The 23,320-nt window shown below is 39.1% G+C and overlaps 1 protein-coding gene across 1 annotated transcript; it reads right to left on the reverse strand.

Annotated features, from left to right (window-relative positions):
* Positions 1-384: 384 nt before the first annotated feature.
* Positions 385-17,730, reverse strand: LOC308668588 (lysosomal acid lipase/cholesteryl ester hydrolase-like; the record flags this gene model as incomplete). Its single annotated transcript, XM_081328598.1, has 9 exons — positions 385-618; positions 1,342-1,413; positions 4,035-4,106; positions 5,314-5,454; positions 6,124-6,257; positions 7,741-7,850; positions 13,126-13,324; positions 16,036-16,153; positions 17,605-17,730. 9 exons carry the CDS (start codon positions 17,728-17,730, stop codon positions 385-387), a joined length of 1,206 nt encoding a protein of 401 aa, XP_081184724.1.
* Positions 17,731-23,320: the final 5,590 nt, after the last annotated feature.

The following is a 23,320-nucleotide window of genomic DNA, read 5'->3' on the forward strand; positions in this document are numbered from 1 at the left end:
GTATCCAGCAAGTTTGTATCCAACAGAAGGCATATCAACGTGTTTAGCAAACTTTTATTCTTTTCTACTGCTACCTCATTTTGTTAGTACTATAACTTAATATTGCTGCTATGATGGGCATCCAAATAAAAAAAGGAAATCTCTTGATGGTCTATGAGAATTTAATTTGTTTCTCAATTACAGAGGAATAAGGTAAAGAATTCAGAGGAAACAGGAACAGTTTGAAGAAGTGATTTGTTAATGCAAATACCATTTAGGGAAACAGTGTTCAGTCAGATTGCAAATATTTCTTCAACTAATCAGCTCAGCTGCATTATGACTTTAAGGTGTGTTTTTAAATTGTCATCATACAACATGCTTTCTCTGGAGATCGCTGCTGAGGAATCAGGCATAACTTTTCATTATCTCAATGATACACATGTACATAATCTCAGTTGCATCCATTCCCCAAATGTAATCCAGATGTTGCCATTCAGGAACATGTTGGTGATAAATGACATTACTAAGCCGCGCTATTAATGCCTCGACGTCTCTTATGTTCACAAATAAGTCATTTCCACCAGACCAGAGTGCAATGGGTATTTTTATATCTTCTATCTTGTATACAGGAGGAGTTGTCTGGGGAAAAAAGCAACACACCTGAAAAAAACTCAAAATAATTCTCAGGAAAAGATACAACATATAAAATATTACCACTTTAAAAAAAGGCAGTGAGCAAGCAAAGTAGTAGGATTTCCTAGAACTCAGTGCAAACGCCAAAACTCTAATGAAACCAAGTCTCTCTGTGTGTATGTGTGAGTGTGTTAGATGTGTTTTTTTAAATTCTGATGTTTGCCTTCAATCAGCTCAGAGCCCCAGAAAGGGCAGGACATTGTGCCATTGGTCTAAAAGAGAACATGCTAGCTTAAATTAGTGATGCAATTTACTGATGTAAAGGAGCCCTAGTGGCGCAGTGGTTAAAGTGCAATATATTGTAGGCAAACTCTTCCCGTAGCCTGGAGTTTGATCCTGAATAGGCTCCAGGTTGACTCACCCTACCATCCTTCTGAGGCTGGTAAAACAAAGACCCAGATTGTTGGGAGCAATTTGCAAATAATGCTTCTACATTGCAAACCATCTAGAGTCTAAATTACATTTAGGTGTTGACTGTATTCAGATTGGGAAGGTAAGAAATATTTGTTTTACATTTACAATCACTTTGATGCACTTTTGTTATTTTGCTCAACCTCAGCCTGCAAAATTTTAAACAGTGGAAAAAAAATTCTACCCATCTACAACACATCTAACAGGGATCTAAAAGCTACAAGCATATTTCACAGGAAAACTGTTTTATTCTCATACCTGGTTATATTTCTTCATATTCTTTTCCTTAGTGCCATAGTCATATGCTTGAAACCCTTTTTTATTATGGATCTGTAATCAATAGTATGTAATTACAGAACTGAATAAAATATTACCAGTCATTTTGATAACATGACACCACTGCTATACAAGCTACATTGGCTTCCAGATGCAACTCAATGTGCTGGTTGTCACCTTTAAAACTCTTCATGGCTTAGGACTGAGTTACTTATGGGACCGTCTCTGCCCAGTGGTCTCTATCTGTCCCCTCCAGCAGGAGATTATGCCTGGGTACCATCAGCTGTGGGCTGGATTGGTCCCATCCATGCTGGTCTTCTGCAAGACCTTGAAAACCTGGTTTGATGCCCAAGATTGCACACACACACACACACACACACACACAGAGAGAGAGAGAGAGAGAGAGAGAGAGAGAGAGAGAAACATTTTCTGTATACTATATGTGACTTTAGTCAGCTTACAATAAAATAAATAAAGTACAGAAAGTGTGTATACAGATGGGCAAATCCATAAAGGAAATAAATAAATTCACATGTATCAAAGCAATATTACTCATGCTTCAACCTCAACAAAATAAAAGGACAATTTATTCTAATGCAACCATAACTTAAAGGACTTAGGCTAGTGATAGCCTACAGTATTCAAGTAGTCACAATATCTATTTCAGCAATTTTATAACAATATGATCATCCCAATATTTCCAACTTATTGTTATAGTTACTTCAATAGCAGTACTAGATTTAATTTTTATAATTTTCCAAAATGGAACTTAGAAAATTTTCTGTTTAAAAAAACTTTGAAACATGCTTTATGTAGAAAGTGCTGTATACAGGCAGTCCCCAATTCAAGAACAAGTTCAATTAAGTCTGTCTGTCCTTAGCTCAGATTTGTATTTAACCCAGAACAGTATTACTGTTTAATTCTGTATAAGTAATGTGATTTAATGAAATTGAAGCATTGTGTATTTAATCTGAATCATTGTGTATTTAACTTGAATTTTGCTAGGATAAGCTCTGTTCTTAACTATGGTTCATCCTTAAAGCAAGACAGTCTTAACCTGGAGACTTTCTATACAAACAATAAATATTGCAGCATAAACAGAAAAGCTATATGCTAACATCATATGCTGAATGAGCTGAATGTAGTAGTTCCAGATATTACAAGGTGCAGATTATTACCCACAAAAGAGACAGTTTTGAGTAATGTTACAAACCTTACAATTTTAGGTTGCTTTCTCTGATCTAGTGCTCTTCTTCTTAGCCATTTTTTTACTTTAGTCAGTAATGTTTTAACAATGTTTAATTTTTTTTAAAAAAAATCCTTAAACCTGAAATACCTGAACTACCAGAAGTACTGTACAGGCAGGATTTTGAAGAGGCAGAGGAACTAGAGATCAAATTGCCAACATACGCTGGATCATGGAGAAACCTAGGGAGTTCCAGAAAAATGCCTACTTCTGCTTCATTGACTATTCTAAAGCCTTTGATTGTGTGGATCACAACAAACTGTGGCAAGTTCTTAAAGATATGGGAGTACCAGACCATCTTATTTGTCTCTTGAGAAACCTATATGAGGGTCAAGAAGCAACAGTAAGAACTGGACATGGAACCACTGATTGGTTCAAAATTGGGAAAGGAGTCCGGCAAGGCTGTATACTGTTGCGATGCCTATTTAACTTATATGCAGAGCACATAAGTTGTTATAGACATTCAATTTGTTTTCTCCCTTTCTGCCACCAGATGATCATGAATGGATCTCCTTAAGTATAATTTTATTATAACAATGGAATTTATAAATTATATACTTAAGTATATTTGTTTGGTTGATTTCTTTGACCTGACTCATTCTATTCTAAATCATTCTATTTGTGTCTAGTACTGCTGGTATAATGGGTATATGTGTATGGATGTGATTTATTAGGTTGTATTTTAATTACAATTTTTACTGGTGTTGGAAATGTTTCATCAATTCACACAAAGTTCCACTGGATCCAGGGTTAGTCAGAAGCAACCCGGAGGCTTCAGCTGGTGCAAAATGAGGCCACGTGGGTGCTTATGGGATTTTCTCGATGCTCCCATGTTACACCACTCCTGCGTGAGCTGCATTGGCTTCCAGTTGCCCTCTGGGTGCGATTCAAGGTGCTGGTAATTACCTTTAAAGCTCTACATGGCTTAGGCCCGGGGTTCTTGCGAGACCACCTGCTGCCATTGTCAACCTCCCATCACTCGGTTCACTCCCACAGAGTCGGCCTCCTCAGGGTTCCGTTGGTTAAGCAATGCCAGCTGGCGACCCCCAGGGGGAGAGCCTTCTCTGTGGGCGCGCCGACCCTCTGGAATGAGTTGCCTCCGGAGCTGCGGATGGCCCCTGACCTTTGGTCCTTCCACCATGACCTGAAGACGTGGATGTTCCAACAATCGGGCCTGGACTAACTATAGTTTTAAATTTGGTTTTATTGGGTTAATTGTTATGTATTTATTACATTTGTAGTTCAATTCTTTTTTAAATTTTGTATTTTATGTTTCTTTTAACTTTTTATTGTTGTGAGCTGCCCTGAGTCCTTAGGGAGAAGGGCAACATATAAATTTAATAAATTCAATTCAAATTCAATATAGTAGAATGATTAACTCTTCTACATATGCTTAGAACTGGATTCATTCCATGATGCAATAACATACCTGTTTCCAGTGAAAAATGTTTTGCACAGATGTTCCAGCAGGAGAATGTGCTACATACACATCCATACGACTCTGAAATAAAACAATCGTTCAACTTAATTCCCTAATTAATTGTACATGCTGTATAGCAAAAATTCAATAAGGGCTTTTCTAAATTTTGGAGGCTATTTACATTCATGAATAGATCTTATACAATTGATGAACATCCCCAATCCAGGATACTTTCTTGTTCTGTGCAGTGCAGTGGATTTAATTTTCAAAATTCAGCTGGAGTTAATTTGCTATATAGTTACTTTATATTTTGAAGTTGATTGCAAATACATCAATAGTCTTGGATGACTCTAGTCATTTGTTATCCTGCAACTAGCCAGAAATATAAAGGGGCAGCTCAGAATGCAGTCTATGTGCTTTGTCTTTTTAATTTTCAAACAATTCTCATTCCAGTTTGCTGACATTGGATACTAGCTATTAGTTTTTGGAACAATCGTGAAGCTTAATTCTTCAATTCTATTGGAACAACATTTGCTAAAAACAACTTGGAAAGTTCTCAGTTCAAATATAATGAACACAGTTACCTTTCCTATTCTAAACCTTTTGCACAAAATTAATCCTTTCTTTCAGGAAATCTTGAAATGCAAAGGTTAATAGTAAAGCTCAACTTTGTCTTATTTAAAATTTGAGAAAGGGTTTAATCTAAGGGCTTGCAAACCTTTTGTGTAAATGGCCAGATTCGATCCCCTTCCCCCTGCCTCCATGTGAGTGGCTGGCAGGTCTGCAGGCTAGGGAGCGCATCAGGCATTGGACAATGCTGGCCTAGGAATGTCACTGCCGTTTTTTTTAGTTTTGCCAGCAGCCCATTTCTATCTGTACATTTTCCCCTGCTCTCTGCACCTGTGTGACTATCTTACAGTAGAATATGCCTCAGATTTCCTTCTTTGATGTTCACCATGCGAATGAGCCACGGTTCATCGCCCTCTGATAGGGGAGTAATAACCCTCCCCTGACAAGGAAGGGCTCAAGAGATCAGTCACTGCTGCTCAGAATTTCCCATCTTTGTCTCTTGGCTCTGCTTCAGATCCCAGAGTCTTGGACTTCGTGATCTGTTGCCCACTCGCCCATCCATGCTTAGCTTGGCAGCCATATAAAAACCAGGTGGCAGGTGAGATTTGACTTGTGGACCATACTCAGCCTTAATTTAAGAAAAAGTGTTGTTTTGCAACCAGAAGTGCAAACATTTTTAATAGAAACCAAGCCTGACCCACTTTTCTTTTATACATACCATGTTCCAATTGGGAGTGTTAGAACCAGCTATAAAGGAAAATGTACGTTCACAGATTATAGGTTGAAAATTACAAAATGAAACCATTAGCTTTCTCATAGAAGTAGGATACTGCAAAATTCCTTTGTAGCCAAACAGGGTCTGAAATATATTAATTAATTTATTCATTAAATTGGAACTGATAGAATTAAGCCAGATTAAATATCATCCTAACCCCATATCCACTATAAACCACAAATTTAAGAAAGAAAAACTCCTTAGTTCAGGAATACACAAACTGGATCTTCGCATGCTACAAAGTTGAAATTCCAAAAGGTGGAAAAGAAAAAACAAAAGTTCATTTAATTTAGGTTATTGTAATTAAAACTATATTAATGAAATATAAATAATATGATAATCATCACATACCATATTATGATTTTCAATGATTTTTCTCCTAAAAACAAACTATAGTCAGTTATGAGTTTTTTATCTTATTTTATTTTAAACATTTATATAGCCACCATCTTTCAGCCAACTTTGGTGGCTCCCAGAGATAAAAAACATTAACCTTTTTTTAAAAAATTTTTATTCCTTTATAATATAAAATACAAAAATACAAAAGAAAATATTAGGAAAATAAGGGAGAAAAAAGGAAGGGAAAAGTGTGGGGCAAAAGAAAAAAAGAAAAAAACAGCATTATATTCCAACTCTCTTTGGATGATTGACTTCCTTTTCAAGCTATGCCCTCTTTTCATTACTTTACTGTTACTTTCTTTGGAATACTGCATTTGATTGTTTAATGCATCAACAGATCCCAAAAGCACTTACATGAAATAGCGAACGAGTCATATTTATTTTTAATATAGGAGTTGTAGCATATCTTAGTGTAGCTATAGGTCCCATTCCAAAAAACACCTTGATTTTTTCAGCCAGTTTTGGCCAAGTAGAGAATGAGATGAAACCTGAAGAAATAAAAGATTTTGCAGAGAAACTGGGCCTCTTCAACTGTAGAGGAGAACAAACCAAGGGTGTCAAATTCAGTTTCATTGAGGGCCTCATCAGCATTGTGGTTGCCCACATGGAGCTGGGTGGGTGTGGCCAGGGTGGATGTGACTTACTCGGTGGGCATGGCCAGCTTGATGTCACTCGCATCAGGGTACCTGTGGGCGCCTGGGCAGGACTGGGGAAGATCCAAGAGTCTCCAGCAGAGGGAGGTGGAACCAGGGCGAGTACCAGGGCATGGTCCACTGGAGGAACCTCACTGTCCCTCTCAGACCGTGCAGGAAGAGCTGGATGGTGGCACAGGCTGCCCGGAGCCCTGGACAGCAGAGTTCAAACGCCCAGCCCAGTCCTCGAGCTCCCATGACATCTAGCCCAGCCCCACTTACCCAAGGGGTTTCCCAGCTGCGCTTACTTCCTCCTCAAGGCTGCTGCTATGCTCGCTCTCCTTAGCCAGGTTGCTCATGGTGAGTGCAGGAGGGCAAAGCGAGTAGATAATAGGGAAGCCCACTCCCTCTCCATGTGAGGAGACCTGGCTTTGTAACCAAAGCATCCTTTGCAATAGGATGGGAGACCTCCAGGATAGGCCAGGAGGAGGGGGCAAGGGGATGGCAAAAGGGCAACAGGGCAGGACTAAGGCAGGACTTCCCTCAGACCCTCCCTCCTCTCATTCCAATCTCCTTCCTTCCTTCCTTCCTTCCTTCCTTCCTTCCTTCCTTCCTTCCTTCCTTCCTTCCTTCCTTCCTTCCTTCCTGTTTCCCTCCCTGCATCCTTCCCTGCCTCCCTCTTTCTCTTTCCCATCTCCTTCCTTCCTTCCTTCCTTTCTTTTTTCCTTCCTTCCTTCCTTCCTTCCTTCCTTCCTTCCTTCCTTCCTTCCTTCCTTCCTTCCTTCCTAACAGAGTGGCGGGAAAATATTTGAGGTGGGGGGGAAGAAAAAAAGGCAAGAAAGAGCTGGGGAGGTATCACCCTTCATGAGGAATGAAGAAATGTACCATCACCTGGAAGTGGCCAGAAAATGACCCTCATCTACTTCACATATCTGGCTTGGTGGGCTCCGGGGGAGGAGACACTATGAAAAGTGTGAGAGTCGACATTACCTGTGCAATGCCACCCATTCCCATCCTGCCCAGTTTTGGCAGGCAGTGGGGTGCTCTCCTCATAGTGCCGAGAGGCTTATCTTTGTGTAGAGTGTGGCAAGACTTATCGCAAAAAACTCTTACAGAGGACGGGCTGGGTTAGATGAGTCAAGCATTGCAAAGTGGCTCTTGATTAATAGGAATTCAGAAGTTGATTTGTTCAATTCTTCCTGACTTGGCCTCCTCCATAAACTATTTGCCAGAGCAGATGCATTCTCAAATTGTACATTGCAATTGTACAATTGCAATGTGTGGACTGTAGTAGTTTCCCCCATTCAATCCTGCTCATAGATTTGCCTATATAACTTACCAGCAGTTGTGCCTTCTGAATGGCCCACATAATAAAGCTGCTGTTGTTTGGTTTTGTTCAGGATAAAGTGTATGGCTGCTGGAATATCATAGTATCCCATCTCATGAAAACTAGGAAGAAACAAAGGAAGCACATGGCTTTATAAATTCAAACCTAGGCCATTTTGCTTAGACATTAGTTCAGCTGATCTCATGGAAAGCACCATAGGGTTAAAAGCTGTAAAAGTATTGGTACAAGTGTAAGAAGGATTGCAGAAGATGTAAATGAAGATCAGTTTGTTGGGAAAGCTTAGGAGAAAATAATAGGATACTAGATTACAGATCCTGTTGAACTAGTATGACCAGGGCTTTTTTTCCTCATAGAACGCTCAGAATGGCGTTCCAGCATCCTTTTTTTGCAAAAAAAGGTCCCTCTGAAAGCCTATTGTAGGGCTAGGCAATCTTGGCTCTTTTTTATGACTTGTGGACTTCAACTCCCAGAAATCCTGAGCCAGCCATGCTGAGGGAAAAGTGAGAGGTTTTCAAGCTGAGCCATGCTGACTCAGGAATTCTGGGAGTTGAAGTCCTTGAGTCATAAAAGAGCCTGCACTAGAAGAGGACATTAAAATTATTTACAGGGTTACTTCTTTAGGAACTAAACTTTTAGAATCTAAAACAGCTAATTCAAAGAAGCCAATAGGAAAGAACCTCACATTTTTCATCTGCTTCTGTCTTTTGGAAGGTAAAATTAGATAACAAAATAATCTATTTCCTATGTTAACATCTCTGCAATGAAATCAATAAAGGTAACAGGAAAGAAATGAGAAACATTTTTCTCAATGTAATATGTCTAATTTAGCTGATGCTAGAAAAAAATAGCATCTTTTGTATACTCTTGAAAACTATTTTGAATCTATAACCATCTATTACAACTAAACCACTTTAAATTAAACAATTCTTAAGAATGAAATATTCTTAATTTGGACTTTACTGTTACTGTTTGGACTGTTGTGTGTTTTGAAAAATAGATTATTTAAAATCTAGTTATGTTGCACTTCAGTCTTTAAATAATTAACCTAGTATATACATAACAATATATGATGTTTTCCATGGTGAACTTAACATCAGTAACAACATTTATTAAAAAGGCTAAAATAATTTCTGGTGGTATTATCTGTACATTAAAATTTTGTTTAGTCACAATCTTTCACTTTTCACATTCTGGAAAAGCAGTGGTCATGTATCCTAGCAAAAGATGTTACATATGTGCATAAGCGTAGTCAGTAGCATATGCCTTTTTAAAAATATCAAACATGCAAAGAAACAAAAATAAGTCCAAAATATCTGTATTACATCCAGAAATGCCAACTTTGCAACCAACATTTCTCATCCATAACTATGGCACCCTAAGGATACCTGCATACATGCAAATGCTTCTCTGGGATCAGTAACACAGCAGGGATTGCTTTTTCCTTCCAGTAACAGATTGCTGGGAAATACCAAACATGGCCTTAAGAATTCCAATGTTTGTTCCAAATTTTTCTGGATGTGGTTGGAAAGAGGCCTAGAAATGCCAGCACAAATACATCACACTTGCTGAACATGCACACACAACTAATTACAATCTTCAATTATATGTGATATATCCAGGGCTTTTTTTCCCATAGAACGCTCAGAACAGCATTCCGGCACCTTTTTTTGCACAAAAAGAGAAAAAAAAAGCTGAAGGAAACTGTTCCGGAGAGCCAAATTCTCCTCAGGCAGCCAGGTTGCAGAGCAGCAGAAGGCATTGCAGTGACAGGCCTTCAGATGGCTCAAATTGAATTAGTACAGGCTAATTTAAAAGTGGGAGGTTAAATTAGTACATGCTAATTTAAAAGTGGGAGGTTAAGAACGGCAAAGTGTGAACAGTTTGCTTAGCAACCCACTTACGTAAACAGTCTCTGTAACTTTCAGCTCCCAGTGCCTTGCCTTTTTTAAGATGGGAAGTTGACCAAAAGGTTAAAAGAAGGCAATAGAGTGCTATCAAGGAAAATGTATAGATATAGCCAGCAGACGTTTAGGGAACTTTTATTTTTCATACACTGTTCAAATTTTGTTTTAATGCCATGGCGATACACAATCAAATGTAGTCAGTCTTTTTTTTTTAATCTCAAAGCATCTGTTCATTAAATACAGTATAACAAAGTTCTGGATTTTATCTAAGGATAACTAATGATAACAGCTCTTAAATCTGTTATTTTGTTTTATTTTTGCACAAAAAAATTCTATAATTTGCATTTGCATTCATTTACAATTAGAATATGTTGTTAAAATATATTGGTGTTGAAATAATTAGTGTACATGTATACCTAAAACCAGTTTATTGCATTTGGCAATTGTACTTCAAAAAATCTCATTGTCAACCAATATAATTCATTTAATTTGAAATCAAGTGAAAAATTGATTTAAATTATTTTATTAAAACAAATTTATGGCAATTCTTTTATAAGAAGTTGCCTCAAACAAAATGAGTTTGACATGCCTGCTCTAGATAATTGAATGCTCCAAAATAAATTCTAGACCAGGCCTGTACATGCAGCCTACCAAGCACCCTTGGACAAAGCACAGACTTTTTTAAAAAAATTAATAAAATCACCACCACTGCCCTGAAAGTCATGTTGCCTAGTGCCTCCATGACCACAAACTCCAACACTGTAGATGCTCCTCTAGTCACCAAATCATTGATTAGCCCACCAGCATTCCTTTGCAGACCACAAAGATTTTTAATTTATCAGTGTGGGCCTTTCCCTTCTAGAAGTTGCACAGACCTCTTCTAGATTTTCCTCTTGCCTTTCCGAGTTAACTCCTTGGTCTGTCATTGAGCAAGAATTGACTTTGTAGGGAAGCATATTATCATTTGATGTATATTTAACATATGTTCTACCTTTATTTACCGATTATATAATATTTGTATGCAATCCAAATGGCGAGGTTTGGGGCAACTTAGAATATTTTTAAAATTATAAGATTAAAACATAAAAGCAGGGCTTCTTTCTCATTGAACACTCAGAATGGCATTCTGGCACCCTTTTTTGCACACAAAAAAGCTTTTGCACAAGCTATGCTACTCCCTCTATTGGCTTTCAAAAGCCTATTGGCTTTCAAAAGTCAATAGGAATTGCTGCTGAGTGTGCCAAAAAACCTGACTGACAAACGTTGCACCGGCAAGTTTCTGCAGCGAAGGCGAGTTGGCAGGAACTTTGTATCCCTCCCTGCTGCCCAACTACACCATCTCAACTAGGTAAGTAAGAGAGGACAAGGAGTGGGAGGTGGGTTCTGCGGAGTCCATGTGCACTCCTTCCTTGTGTTCACCCATGTCAGCCAGGCTGGTGGCCTACCTGGTGCTGGACCTGTGCCACCGTCGCCTTGCCCTGCATGCCTAAGTGGCCGCCCTGCATCGCCTGGCCCGTACCACCTCTGCCACCCAACCTGCACAGCCCCGCCATATAGAGTGGGCCCGCTGCTCCCACAGTACCAGCCGTGCTGGCTCCGGCCCCGGGGGACAGCCCGCCACCAACACCCCTGGCACCTGTGACCGCAGCAGCGCCACCACTCCGCCACCCTGCCTCCTGCGCCCGCCAAGATGAGAGTTCTGGCACCTTTTTTTTTTTAGAAAAAAAGCACTGAGTATGACCAGATTGTTATACCCTCCTGCCAAGACACAGTGAAGGCCTTTTGTTTCATTTATTGCAATAAGCGGGGAGAGAAGCTATCAAAGCTTGGTTCTCTCCACAGTTTCAACCCAAAATATTCCCTTCTTTATACAGCCCTTTTCCCGGCCGCACATCCCTCCTCTTTCCCCATTAGCTGAGGTCCTATGAGGTTACACTCTTTCTGACCACCTCCTACATATTTCCTGCTACATACTAAATCATACATCCCATGTACATTAAAATTAAGAGATAATTTATGCAAGGTGTGTCAGTTAATATTAATCAACTAATTGCACATACTCATTTGCCTGAGTTCTGGCTCCCTTTTTTATGACCGCTTAGAAAAAATAGGTTATTTCCTGTTTTGTTAGTTATCTTTTCTTACGTATGTTTTTATAGCTTGTCTTCTTCCTTTCCCACTCTACGACCCAGCTAATTTTTGTCTATGTGTTTCACTTATATCCTTTCTTTTTGCTCTTCTTTCCTGGTTCCTATCTTCTCCACTCAGTAAATTTCTACTGCAGCAAATTCAATTTTAAATTTTTCTTTCCATATTAAATTTTTGAAGACCTTTCATTTACTTCTGTCAAGATTAATACCCTCAGCCCAGAACCTAATCTAGATTCACTGAATATCACTAGATTGAATATAATTAAAATCTTTGCTAGCAAGGTTGAAAGTCTATCTAACAATCACTGAACACACATGCTGACTTTGCAGCCAGAGCATGTTTAGTAAGAAATGTTTCAGAGTCCCTAAAGGAGAAATGGAGAAAAATCTTAACAGCAGAAAGCTGCCCCAGTCTTTCTTAATAGCCTCAAGCAGAAGCCTCAAGTCTTTAGAGATGGATATTTTGTACCTATTAAGAAAGACTGGGTTAATCTGTTCATAAACAAAATGCCTTTAGCCCCCACAGCTGATGGGATTAAGAATTTACATTTCCCCACCCAAATTCTAAGGACAGGACATGACCTTTACAACATCGGATTAACCCATCACCATTAGAATAGCAAAAGGCACAATGCTCACTACATTGCACAACCCCCTGGAACATCTTGATTAGAACCCTATAAAGATCCATCCACTCATTCAGCCATTTTGTCAGCTGTCCCAAAACTGCATGCAGTTGCTGGTTCTTCTCATCAATAAACATACCTTCTATTTTATTCTGGATTGGAACTGGACCTGATTTTTCTTCCTACATAAGGGAGTTTATATATCGTTCTGAGGGAGGAATTAGAATATCAGCTTTCATCCCTAATTCTGTTTTTATTTTTTTATTATTGGAATAAGCTTAGTAGACAGAAGCCCCAGAGATCAGTTTTCATCCCTGGTTCTACTTTATATTCAATTCAATTCAATTCAATTCAATTCAATTCAATTCAATTCAATTCAATTCAATTCAATTCAATTCAATTCAATTCAATTCAATTCAATTCAATTCTTATCCTTTCAAGTCAGTCTTGATTCCAAGCAACCACCTGGGCAAGTCCCTGAAGTTTATTTGGCAAAATTTCAGAAGTGGTTCGCCATTGCCTGTACTCTGAGACTGACTGGCCAAGGTCATCCAGCTGGGTTCATGCTCAAGATAGAATTAGAAGTCATAGTTTCCTGGTTTCTAGCCTGATGCCTTAACCACTACAACAAACTGCCTCCTGCTTCTATCTTTTTAAGCTAATAATTAAGCATCTGCTAATGCTTTTAGATTTTACCTAAACTCCCAGAATTCCTTCTGCCATGGCTTCAGTGTCTTGTGATTTGAAGACCAGGTGTTTCCTCTGCTATTTCCAAGCCAAACGTCATAACCATTATCTGCTAATATGAAACCAAAACTGTTGTAGGGCTGGTTAGAAATCCAGTGGGAAGCATCTCCAAGGGCACTATGTAGCAAAAACACAACAGGTCGTGCAGCTGTAAAATAAGAAGAGATGCTTTTTAATGAGCCAGATCATTGAAGATTACAAAACAACTGAAGTATTAGTTGCAAATAAATCTTGCAAAGAATCAACATTTGTGGACATTCTCACAATCTATTGTTCAAAATATGGTAGGTAACGCTGGCTGGAATGAAAGCATGATCATTACGTGGTTAAATCCATAGAATTTAGGAACTGAGATTTTATTGATTCAATGGATATACTCTATAAACATAACCAAATCCATTCCTTTGTCTCCAACATTATGATATATTCTCAACAGTACCGTGATATAATCTTCCAATGTAGACTTTTATATACAAAGACTGGAGAACTTTTCTTTTTAAAAAGAAATTGCTAGACTGCTTATCCTATTGGATTATCAATTATCTTTTAAACAGTATTGTGATCTACAGTACTTCAAGATGCATCAGTAATACCCTCAAATTGAGGATATATTGTTCTTAATCTTTCAAGACTCAACCTACTAAGCAGGTTTTATAGCTAAAACATTTTCCCAATGCATCTTAAATGGGATTCACCTTTGAAAGTTTTTTTAAAAAAATCTTCACTGTTTATTTTGAAACATTTCATGAGTAGCTTCCATTGGATCCTAAAACATTCTTTAATAGACAATTCTACAGATGTTTTCTTAAGAGACTACTTTCCTGTATTCTGACTCTGACTGTTGTTTAATGATGTATCCCCTTGCTGAGACCCCTGTGCCTGGCCTGTATAAGTGGATACTATCACTGCTAACAGCCTTTGCCAGATAGCAGAACTCATGAACTCATTATGCAGAGAAGATTACAGCAAACAAGATGTGGTAGATGATGAATGGACTGTATTTCAAGGTCAAAGACAGTAATTGGTCCTACCATGTAGAGCCGGCTGCATGAAATGGTGGGAAGTGATAGAACGGAGTTAAGAAGAAGGAGGAAGCCCCCTAATCATCTTTGTTGCTCTTCTCTGTACCCTTTCTAGAGTCTCAACATCTTTTTTACATCGTGGTGACCAAAACTGGATGCAGTATTCCAGGTGTGGCCTTACCAAAGCATTGTAAAGTGGTATTAGTACTTCACTTGATCTTGATTCTATCCCTCTGTTAATGCAGCCTAGCACTGTGTTGGCTGTTTTGGAAGCTGCAGCACACTGCTGGCTCATATTGAGGTGATTGTCTACTAGGACTCCGAGATCCCTCTCACAGTTACTACTATTGAGCAAGATACCACCTATACTATACCTGTGCATTTGATTTTTCCTGCCTAAATGTAGAACCTTACTTTTTTCACCATTGAATTTCATTTTGTTATATAGTGCCCAGTGTTCGAGTCTGTCCAGATCCTTCTGTATCTTAAGCCTAACTTCTGGAGTATTGGCTATTCCTGCCAGCTTGGTGTCGTCTGCAAATTTGATGAGTTCCCCATCTATCCCCTCATCCAAATCGTTAATGAAGATGTTGAAGAGCACTGGGCCCAGAACAGAGCCCTGGGGCACCCCACTACATACTTCCTTCCATGTAGATGCAGTTCCATTGAGGACCACATGCTGAGTACGGCCTGTCAGCCAGCTACGAATCCATCTGGTGGTGATGCTATCTAACCCACATTTTTCTATCTTATCAAGTAGTAGGTTGTGATCTACTTTATCAAATGCCTTACTGAAGTCCAAATAAATTATATCTACAGCATTCCTCTGGTCCACTAGTTTTGTCACTTGGTCAAAGAATGTAATAAGATTTGTCTGGCGTGATCTGTTTTTGACAAACCCATGTTGGCTTTTAGTGATGACTTTGTTTGCATCAAGGTGTTCGCTGATTTGTTGTTTGATTATCTTTTCCAGAATCTTCCCAAGTATTGAGGTCAGGCTGATAGGTCTGTAGTTTCCTGGTTCTATTTTTTTCCTTTTTCCCCCTGAATTCTTGACCTTTTTCCATTATACAGTAAATGATACAGGATTTCAGCTAAAATCAAAGGTAAAATAATAACTTCAGCAATTAGAATCCAAATGAGAGAGATACTAATTTGGTTTAGAAGCAGCACCTAATATAGATTTTGTTGTAAACGGTATAAAGTTGCAGTTCTCATTCTGGTTAGTAATTGGACGGTTTTGTTTTTGGTGGCCTTAGTTTCTTTCTTGCAATAATTTTTGCGATGGTTTGTCACAATAGTTTGCTGTTTTATTATACCATTCTTGTTTTTAAAAACTTTTCATTGAAAAGAGGAGTGTAAGATTCTGAAAATCTTAATTAATCTGTCAGTCGGTCTCTTCTAAGATATTGAAAGGAGAAGGTTACAGTCCTAAGTCCGCTGCTGTTCACCCTGTTGACCATGACTGTTGTGATAGGTTTGCCACCAACCATATTGTGAAGTTTGCAGATGATACAACAGTAGTGGGCCTTGTTCATGATGATAAGGTGGAAGCTTACCACAAGGAGGTTAAGTGGTTGGTGAACTGATGTAAGGAAAACAGCCTAGTTTTAAATACCAGAAAAACCAAAGAGATCATTGTCAATTTAAGAAAAGGCAGGCACAGCCACACTTCTCTGTGCATAAATGATTCACCTGTGGAGATGGTTACCAGTACCAGATTCCTGGGTGTGCAGCTAACGAGTAGGCTGGCCTGGTCGCTCAACAGTGTGAAACTGGTGAAGCGGGCACAGCAGCACCTGCATTTGGATGTTATTTGACTTGCCCATTGTCTTACCTTTACTTGCAGCATTATACCTTCCATGAGGTATTCTGTAAATGGTAAGTATATATCCATCTTCTGTTTCAACATGATATTCCTCACTTGGATAGTTATGAAAATGGATAATCTCCCTCTGTTGGTAGAAAGAAAACAGAGAACTCTTGTTTGCAGTTATATTTTCTGAACATAAATGAGCAAACAAGATGATGAATACAGCAGAAATCTCAGGAATATTCCACTTTCATGACCTCCAACTTCAGGGAGGTTGCCAACATTCAAGAGGTGGAGCATAAGCAAAATCAGATTTATTTGTTGAGGATCCACCTCCAAAGTCAGTGGAATGAAAAACTGGTGTTTTAAGAATATTGATAATATTTTGAAATTCTTTGAATGACACAGACAAAAATAAATTTTAGGGTGTTTTTTTATTAGGAGAATTGAGAATCTCAAATGGCTTTAATATGTGTATCTTTTGACATCTATGTCTTGCATTAACCCTGTACGTAATTTTCAAGTTTTCTTTCTGTGGAGATGGAATTGTTTTACACTTGCAAAGCTCTTAGTCAATGCTTAATGCAAAGGCTATCAGAAATAAGTCTTTAAAGATTTAAAATAGAAAATACATGCTTGGCCTGTGATATGACTGGCAAGCAATTTAATTTGTAGTGTTCCTCATTAGGGCCTAGAACTTCAGATCTGGATTATGGTGGTGCTGGAAGTTATGTTTTTTTTTCTCTCAGAAAAAATAAAGTACTTTTGGTCATCACCTCTAACTACCACAGTTTTTGTAAAAAATATTGTTTGGGGAAGCTTCCTGTACAAACTGTGTCTATTATTACATACCTTGCTTGGTTGTATATATAAAAAGACTTATGATCTTTGTAGCATCCCCATGATTATTTGATCAAAGTTCAGATGTTTGGCAACTGGTTCATATTTATGACAGTTGCAGTTTACTGGGGTCATGTGATCCCCTTTTGTGACCTTCTGACAAGCAAAGTCAATGGAGAAGCCAGATTCACTTAACAAACAGGATACTAACTTAACAACTGCAATGATTCACTTAACAACTAAGGAAAGAAAGGTCATAAAATGGGGCAGAACTCACTTAACAAAAGTCTCACTTAACTATAGAAATTTTGGGCTCAGTTGTGGTTGTAAGCGAAGGACTACTTGTATATGTACCATCTTGATACCATCTGATCATAAATATTGGTGAAAACCAGTTGGGTGACATCGTTCCAACTTACTCTTTCAGCCCAACTCATCTCATAGAGTAGTTGTGGGGAAAATAAGAGGGAGAAAGAGTATTAGATATTTTTGTTGCTTTCAGTTATTTATAAAAAATATAGGTTGGATAAAAAAAACTAAATAAAAATTTAAAAAATGTTCCTGACTTTGCTTTTCTCCCCTTATTTGGTGATTTTTATATTGTATAAAATAGCATATAGCATTAAACATGTCTACATCACACTGGAGTAAATAGAATAAACAATTCTTTGAAGGCTATAGATTTGGTGTGATGCCTGTTTTGCATTTCCTTTATGTATCAAAATATTAACAGTTAAAATGAATTTAACATACGATATTCATAAAACATTCAGGGTCCACTTTATAGTTTGTGTTAAGTGTTTCTGAAGCTTTCAGTTCTTCCAAATTGAGCATTCCATGGCATAAATAAGCCATTATTATGTAACTCCTCATCTTCATCCTGTAGGAAGCAATTCAGTCATTTATTAACTTTTTAGAAACACGAGTTTCCGCAACTACCAGAGGACTGGAAGAGAGCTGATGTAGTTCCCATCTTCAAAAAAGGGGAAAAAAATAGATCCAGAAAACTACATACCTATCAGCCTGACCTCAATACCTGGGAAGATTCTGGAAAAGATAAACAACAAATCAGCGAACACCTTGATGCAAACAAAGTCATCACTAAAAGCCAATATGGGTTTGTCAAAAACAGATCATGCCAGACAAATCTTAGTCCACAAAATTAGTGGACCAGAGGAATGCTGTAGATATAATTTACTTCGACTTCAGTAAGGCATTTGATAATAATAATAATAATAATAATAATAATAATAATAATAATAATAATAATAATAATAATAATAATAATAATAATAATAATATAATAATAATAATAATAATAATAATAATAATAATAATAATAATAATAATAATAATAATAATAATAATAATAATAAGAAGAAGAAGAAGAAGAAGAAGAAGAAGAAGAAGAAGAAGAAGTTGGAAGGGACCTTGGAGGTCATCCAGTCCAACCCCCTGCTCAGGCAGGAAACCCTATACCATTTCAGGCAAATGGCTGTCCAGTCTCTTTTTAAAAACTTTCAGTGTTGGAGCATTCACCACTTCTAGAGGCAGGTTGTTCCACTGGTTAATTGTTCAAACTGTCAGGAAGTTTCTCCTTAGTTCTAGGTTGCTTCTCTCCTTGACTAGTTTCCATCCATTGCTTCTTGTCCTGCTTTCAGGTGCTTTGGAAAATAGCTTGACTCCCTCTTCTTTGTGGCAGCCCCTGAGATATTGGAACACTGCTATCCTCACCCTTCTCTTCATTAAACTACACATACCCAATTCCAGCAACCGTTCCCTATATATTTTAGCCTCCAGTCCCCCAATCATCTTTGTTGCTCTTCTCTGTACCCTTTCTAGAGTCTCAACATCTTTTTTACATTGTGGTGACCAAAACTGGATGCAGTATTCCTGGTGTGGCCTTACCAAAGCATTGTAAAGTGGTAGATAAAGTAGATCATGACCTACTACTTGATAAGATAGAAAAATGTTGGTTAGATAGCATCACCACCAGATGGATTCGTAGCTGGCTGACAGGCTGTACTCAGCGTGTGGTCCTCAATGGAACTGCATCTACATGGAAGGAAGTGTGTAGTGGGGTGCCCCAGGGCTCTGTTCTGGGCCCAGTGCTCTTCAACATCTTCATCAATGATTTGGATGAGGGGATAGATGGGGAACTCATCAAATTTGCAGACGTCACCAAGCTGGCAGGAATAGCCAATACTCCAGAAGATAGGCTTAAAATATAGGAGGATCTGGACAGACTCAAACACTGGGCGCTATCTAACAAAATGAAATTCAATTGTGAAAAAAGTAAGGTTCTACATTTAGGCAGGAGAAATCAAATGCACAGGTATAGCATAGGTGGTAACTTGCTCAATAGTAGTAACTGTGAGAGGGATCTCGGAGTCCTAGTGGACAGTAACTTCAATATGAGGCAGCAGTGTGCTGCTGCTGCCAAAAGAGCCAACACAGTGCTAGTCTGCATTAACAGAGGGATAGAATCAAGATCACGTGAAGTACTAATATCATTTTACAATGCCTTGGTAAGGCCACACCTGGAATACTGCATCCAGTTTTGGTCACCACATTGTAAAAAAGATGTTGAGACTCTAGAAAGGGAACAGAGAAGAGCAACAAAAATGATTGGGGGACTGGAGGCTAAAATACCCCTTCACGGATTACTGCCTTGTCGTGGCGAAGGGGCTTGCGTAATTCAATGAAGCTATGAGCTATGCCGTGCAGGGCCACCCAAGACGGACAGGTCATAGCCGAGAGTTCTGACAAAACGTGATCCACTGGAGAAGGAAATGGCAACCCACTCCAGTATCTTTGCCATGAAAACCCTATGGACAGTACCAAAAGGCAAAACGATATGATGCTGGAAGATGAGCCCCTCAGGTCGGAAGGCGTCCAATATGCTACTGGGGAAGAGCAGAGGGCTAGTACTAGTAGCGCCAGAAAGAATGAAGCGACTGGGCCAAAGCCGAAAGGACGCTCAGCTGTGGATGTGTCTGGTGGTGAAAGGAAAGTCCGATGCTGTAAAGATTTTTTCTCCATAGGAACCTGGAATGTAAGATCCATGAATCAAGGAAAGCTGGACGTGGTCAAACAAGAGATGACAAGACTGAACATCGACATCTTAGGTATCAGCGAACTAAAATGGACAGGAATGGGTGAATTTAATTCAGATGACCATCAGGTATACTACTGCGGGCAAGAATCCCTCAGAAGAAATGGAGTAGCCTTCATAGTCAATAAAAGAGTAGGAAAAGCAATACTGGGATACAATCCTCAAAATGACAGAATGATCTCAGTTCGAATCCAAGGCAAACCATTCAATATCACAGTAGTCCAAGTCTATGCCCCAACCACCGGTGCTGAAGAGGATGAAATTGACCGGTTCTATGAAGCCCTACAGCACCTTATAGAACTAACACCAAAAAATGATGTCCTTATCATCATGGGGGATTGGAATGCTAGAGTAGGAAGCCAAAAGATAACTGGAATAACAGGCAAGTTTGGCCTTGGAGTACAAAATGAAGCAGGGCACAGGCTGATAGAATTTTGTCAAGAGAATACAATGGTCATAGCAAACACTCTTTTCCAACAACCCAAGAGACGGCTCTACACATGGACATCACCAGACGGTCAACACAGAAATCAGATTGACTATATGCTCTGCAGCCAAAGATGGAGAAGCTCTATACAGTCAGTAAAAACAAGACCAGGAGCTGACTGTGGCTCAGACCATGAGCTTCTCCTTGCAAAGTTTAAGCTTAAACTGAAGAAAGTAGGGAAAAGCACTAGGCCACTCAGGTATGAATTAAATCATATCCCTGTTGAATATACAGTAGAGGTGACAAATAGATTTAAGGGATTAGATCTGATAGACAGAGTGCCTGAAGAACTATGGACAGAGGTTCGCGACATTGTACAACAGGTAGCAACCAAAACCATCCCAAAGAAAAAGAAATGCAAGAAAGCAAAATGGCTGTCTGAGGAAGCTTTGCAAATAGCTAAGGAAAGGAGGGAAGCGAAAGGCAAGGGAGAAAAACATAGATATGCCCAATTGAATGCAGAATTCCAGAGAATAGCTAGAAGAGATAAGAATGCCTTCTTAAATGAACAGTGCAAAGAAATAGAAGAAAACAATAGAATAGGGAGGACCAGAGATCTTTTCAAGAAAATTGGAGAGATGAAGGGAACGTTTAATGCAAAAATGGGCATGATAAAGGACCAAAATGGCAGGGACCTAACAGAGGCAGAAGAGATTAAGAAGAGGTGGCAAAATTACACAGAAGAACTATACAAGAATGAGCTTAACGTCCCTGATAATCACAATGAGGTGGTCACTGATCTCGAGCCAGACATCCTAGAATGTGAAGTGAAGTGGGCCTTAGAAAAGCTGAGCAACAACAAAGCTAGTGGAGGTGACAGTATTCCAGCTGAGCTATTCAAAATCTTAAAAGACAGTGCAGTAAAAGTGCTACACTCAATTTGCCAGCAAATTTGGAAAACTCAACAGTGGCCACAGGATTGGAAAAGATCAGTTTACATTCCAATTCCAAAGAAAGGCAGTGCCAAAGAATGTTCAAACTATCGCACCATTGCACTCATTTCTCATGCTAGTAAAGTCATGCTTAAAATCCTACAAGCTAGACTTCAGCAGTATGTGGATCGAGAACTACCAGAAGTACAGGCAGGATTTCGAAGAGGCAGAGGAACTAGAGATCAAATTGCCAACATACGCTGGATCATGGAGAAAGCTAGGGAGTTCCAGAAAAACGTCTACTTCTGCTTCATTGACTATGCTAAAGCCTTTGATTGTGTGGATCATAACAAACTGTGGCAAGTTCTTAAAGAGATGGGAGTACCAGACCATCTTATTTGTCTCTTGAGAAACCTATATGCGGGTCAAGAAGCAACAGTGAGAACTGGACACGGAACCACTGATTGGTTCAAAATTGGGAAAGGAGTCCGGCAAGGCTGTATACTGTCGCCCTGCCTATTTAACTTATATGCAGAGCACATCATGAGAAAGGCAGGGCTAGATGAATCAAAAGTTGGAATTAAGATTGCCGGAAGAAATATCAACAACCTAAGATACGCAGATGATACCACTCTAATGGCAGAAAGTGAAGAAGAACTAAAGAGCCTCTTGTTGCGGGTGAAGAAGGAGAGTGCAAAACTTGGGTTGAAACTTAACATTAAGAAAACCAAGATCATGGCATCTGGCCCTCTCAATTCCTGGCAAATAGATGGGGAAGAAATGGAGGTAGTGACAGATTTTATTTTCCTGGGTTCCAAGATCACTGCAGATGGGGACTGTAGCCAAGAAATTAAAAGACGCTTGCTCCTGGGGAGGAAAGCCATGGCAAATCTAGACAGCACACTAAAAAGCAGAGACATCACCCTGTCAACAAAAGTACGTATAGTCAAGGCTATGGTCTTCCCAGTAGCAATGTATGGCAGTGAAAGTTGGACCATAAGAAAGGCTGAGCGCCAAAGAATTGAGGCCTTTGAACTATGGTGCTGGAGAAGACTCCTGCGAGTCCCTTGGACTGCAAGGCGATCAAACCGGTCAGTCCTAGAGGAGATCAATCCTGACTGCTCTTTAGAAGGCCAGATCCTGAAGCTAAAACTCAAATACTTTAGCCACCTAATGAGAAGGAAGGACTCACTGGAGAAGAGCCTAATGCTGGGAAAGATTGAGGGCAATAGAAGATGGGGACGACAGAGAATGAGGTGGCTGGATGGAGTCACTGAAGCAGTAGGCGTGAGCTTAAATGGACTCCAGAAGATGGTAGAGGACAGGAAGGCCTGGAGGAATGTTGTCCATCGGGTCGCGATGGGTCGGACACGACTTCGCAGCTAACAAGGCTAAAATATATAGGGAACGGTTGCTGGAATTGGGTATGTGTAGTTTAATGAAGAGAAGGGTGAGGGGTGACATGATAGCAGTGTTCCAATATCTTAGGGGCTGCCACAAAGAAGAGGGAGTCAAGCTATTCTCCAAAGCACCTGAAAGCAGGACAAGAAGCAATGGATGGAAACTAGTCAAGGAGAGAAGCAACCTAGAAGTAAGGAGAAACTTCCTGAGAATTAGAACAATGAACCAGTGGAACAACCTGCTTCCAGAAGCAGTGAATGCTCCAACACTGGAAGTTTTTAAGAAGAATTTGGACAGCCATTTGTCCAAAATGTTATAGGGTTTCCTGCCTGAGCAGGGGGTGGACTAGATGACCTCTAAGGTCCCTTCCAACTTTATTGTTGTCATTATTATTATTATTATTATTATTATTATTATTATTATTATTATTGTTGTTGTTGTTGTTGTAGTTGTTGTTGTTGTTGTTGTTGTTGCTGTTGTTGGCAGCTGACACTGACAAGTTCTCATTTGTGTGTTGAGTATCAAATAAATGATGAATACTGAAACAAAATTTTCACATCAAAATGCATTGAGTACTAAATTCAATGAGTATCA

Source organism: Vipera berus (assembly GCF_964194415.1).
Source record: "Vipera berus genome assembly, chromosome: 5".
Classification (NCBI taxonomy): Eukaryota; Metazoa; Chordata; class Lepidosauria; order Squamata; family Viperidae; genus Vipera; species Vipera berus.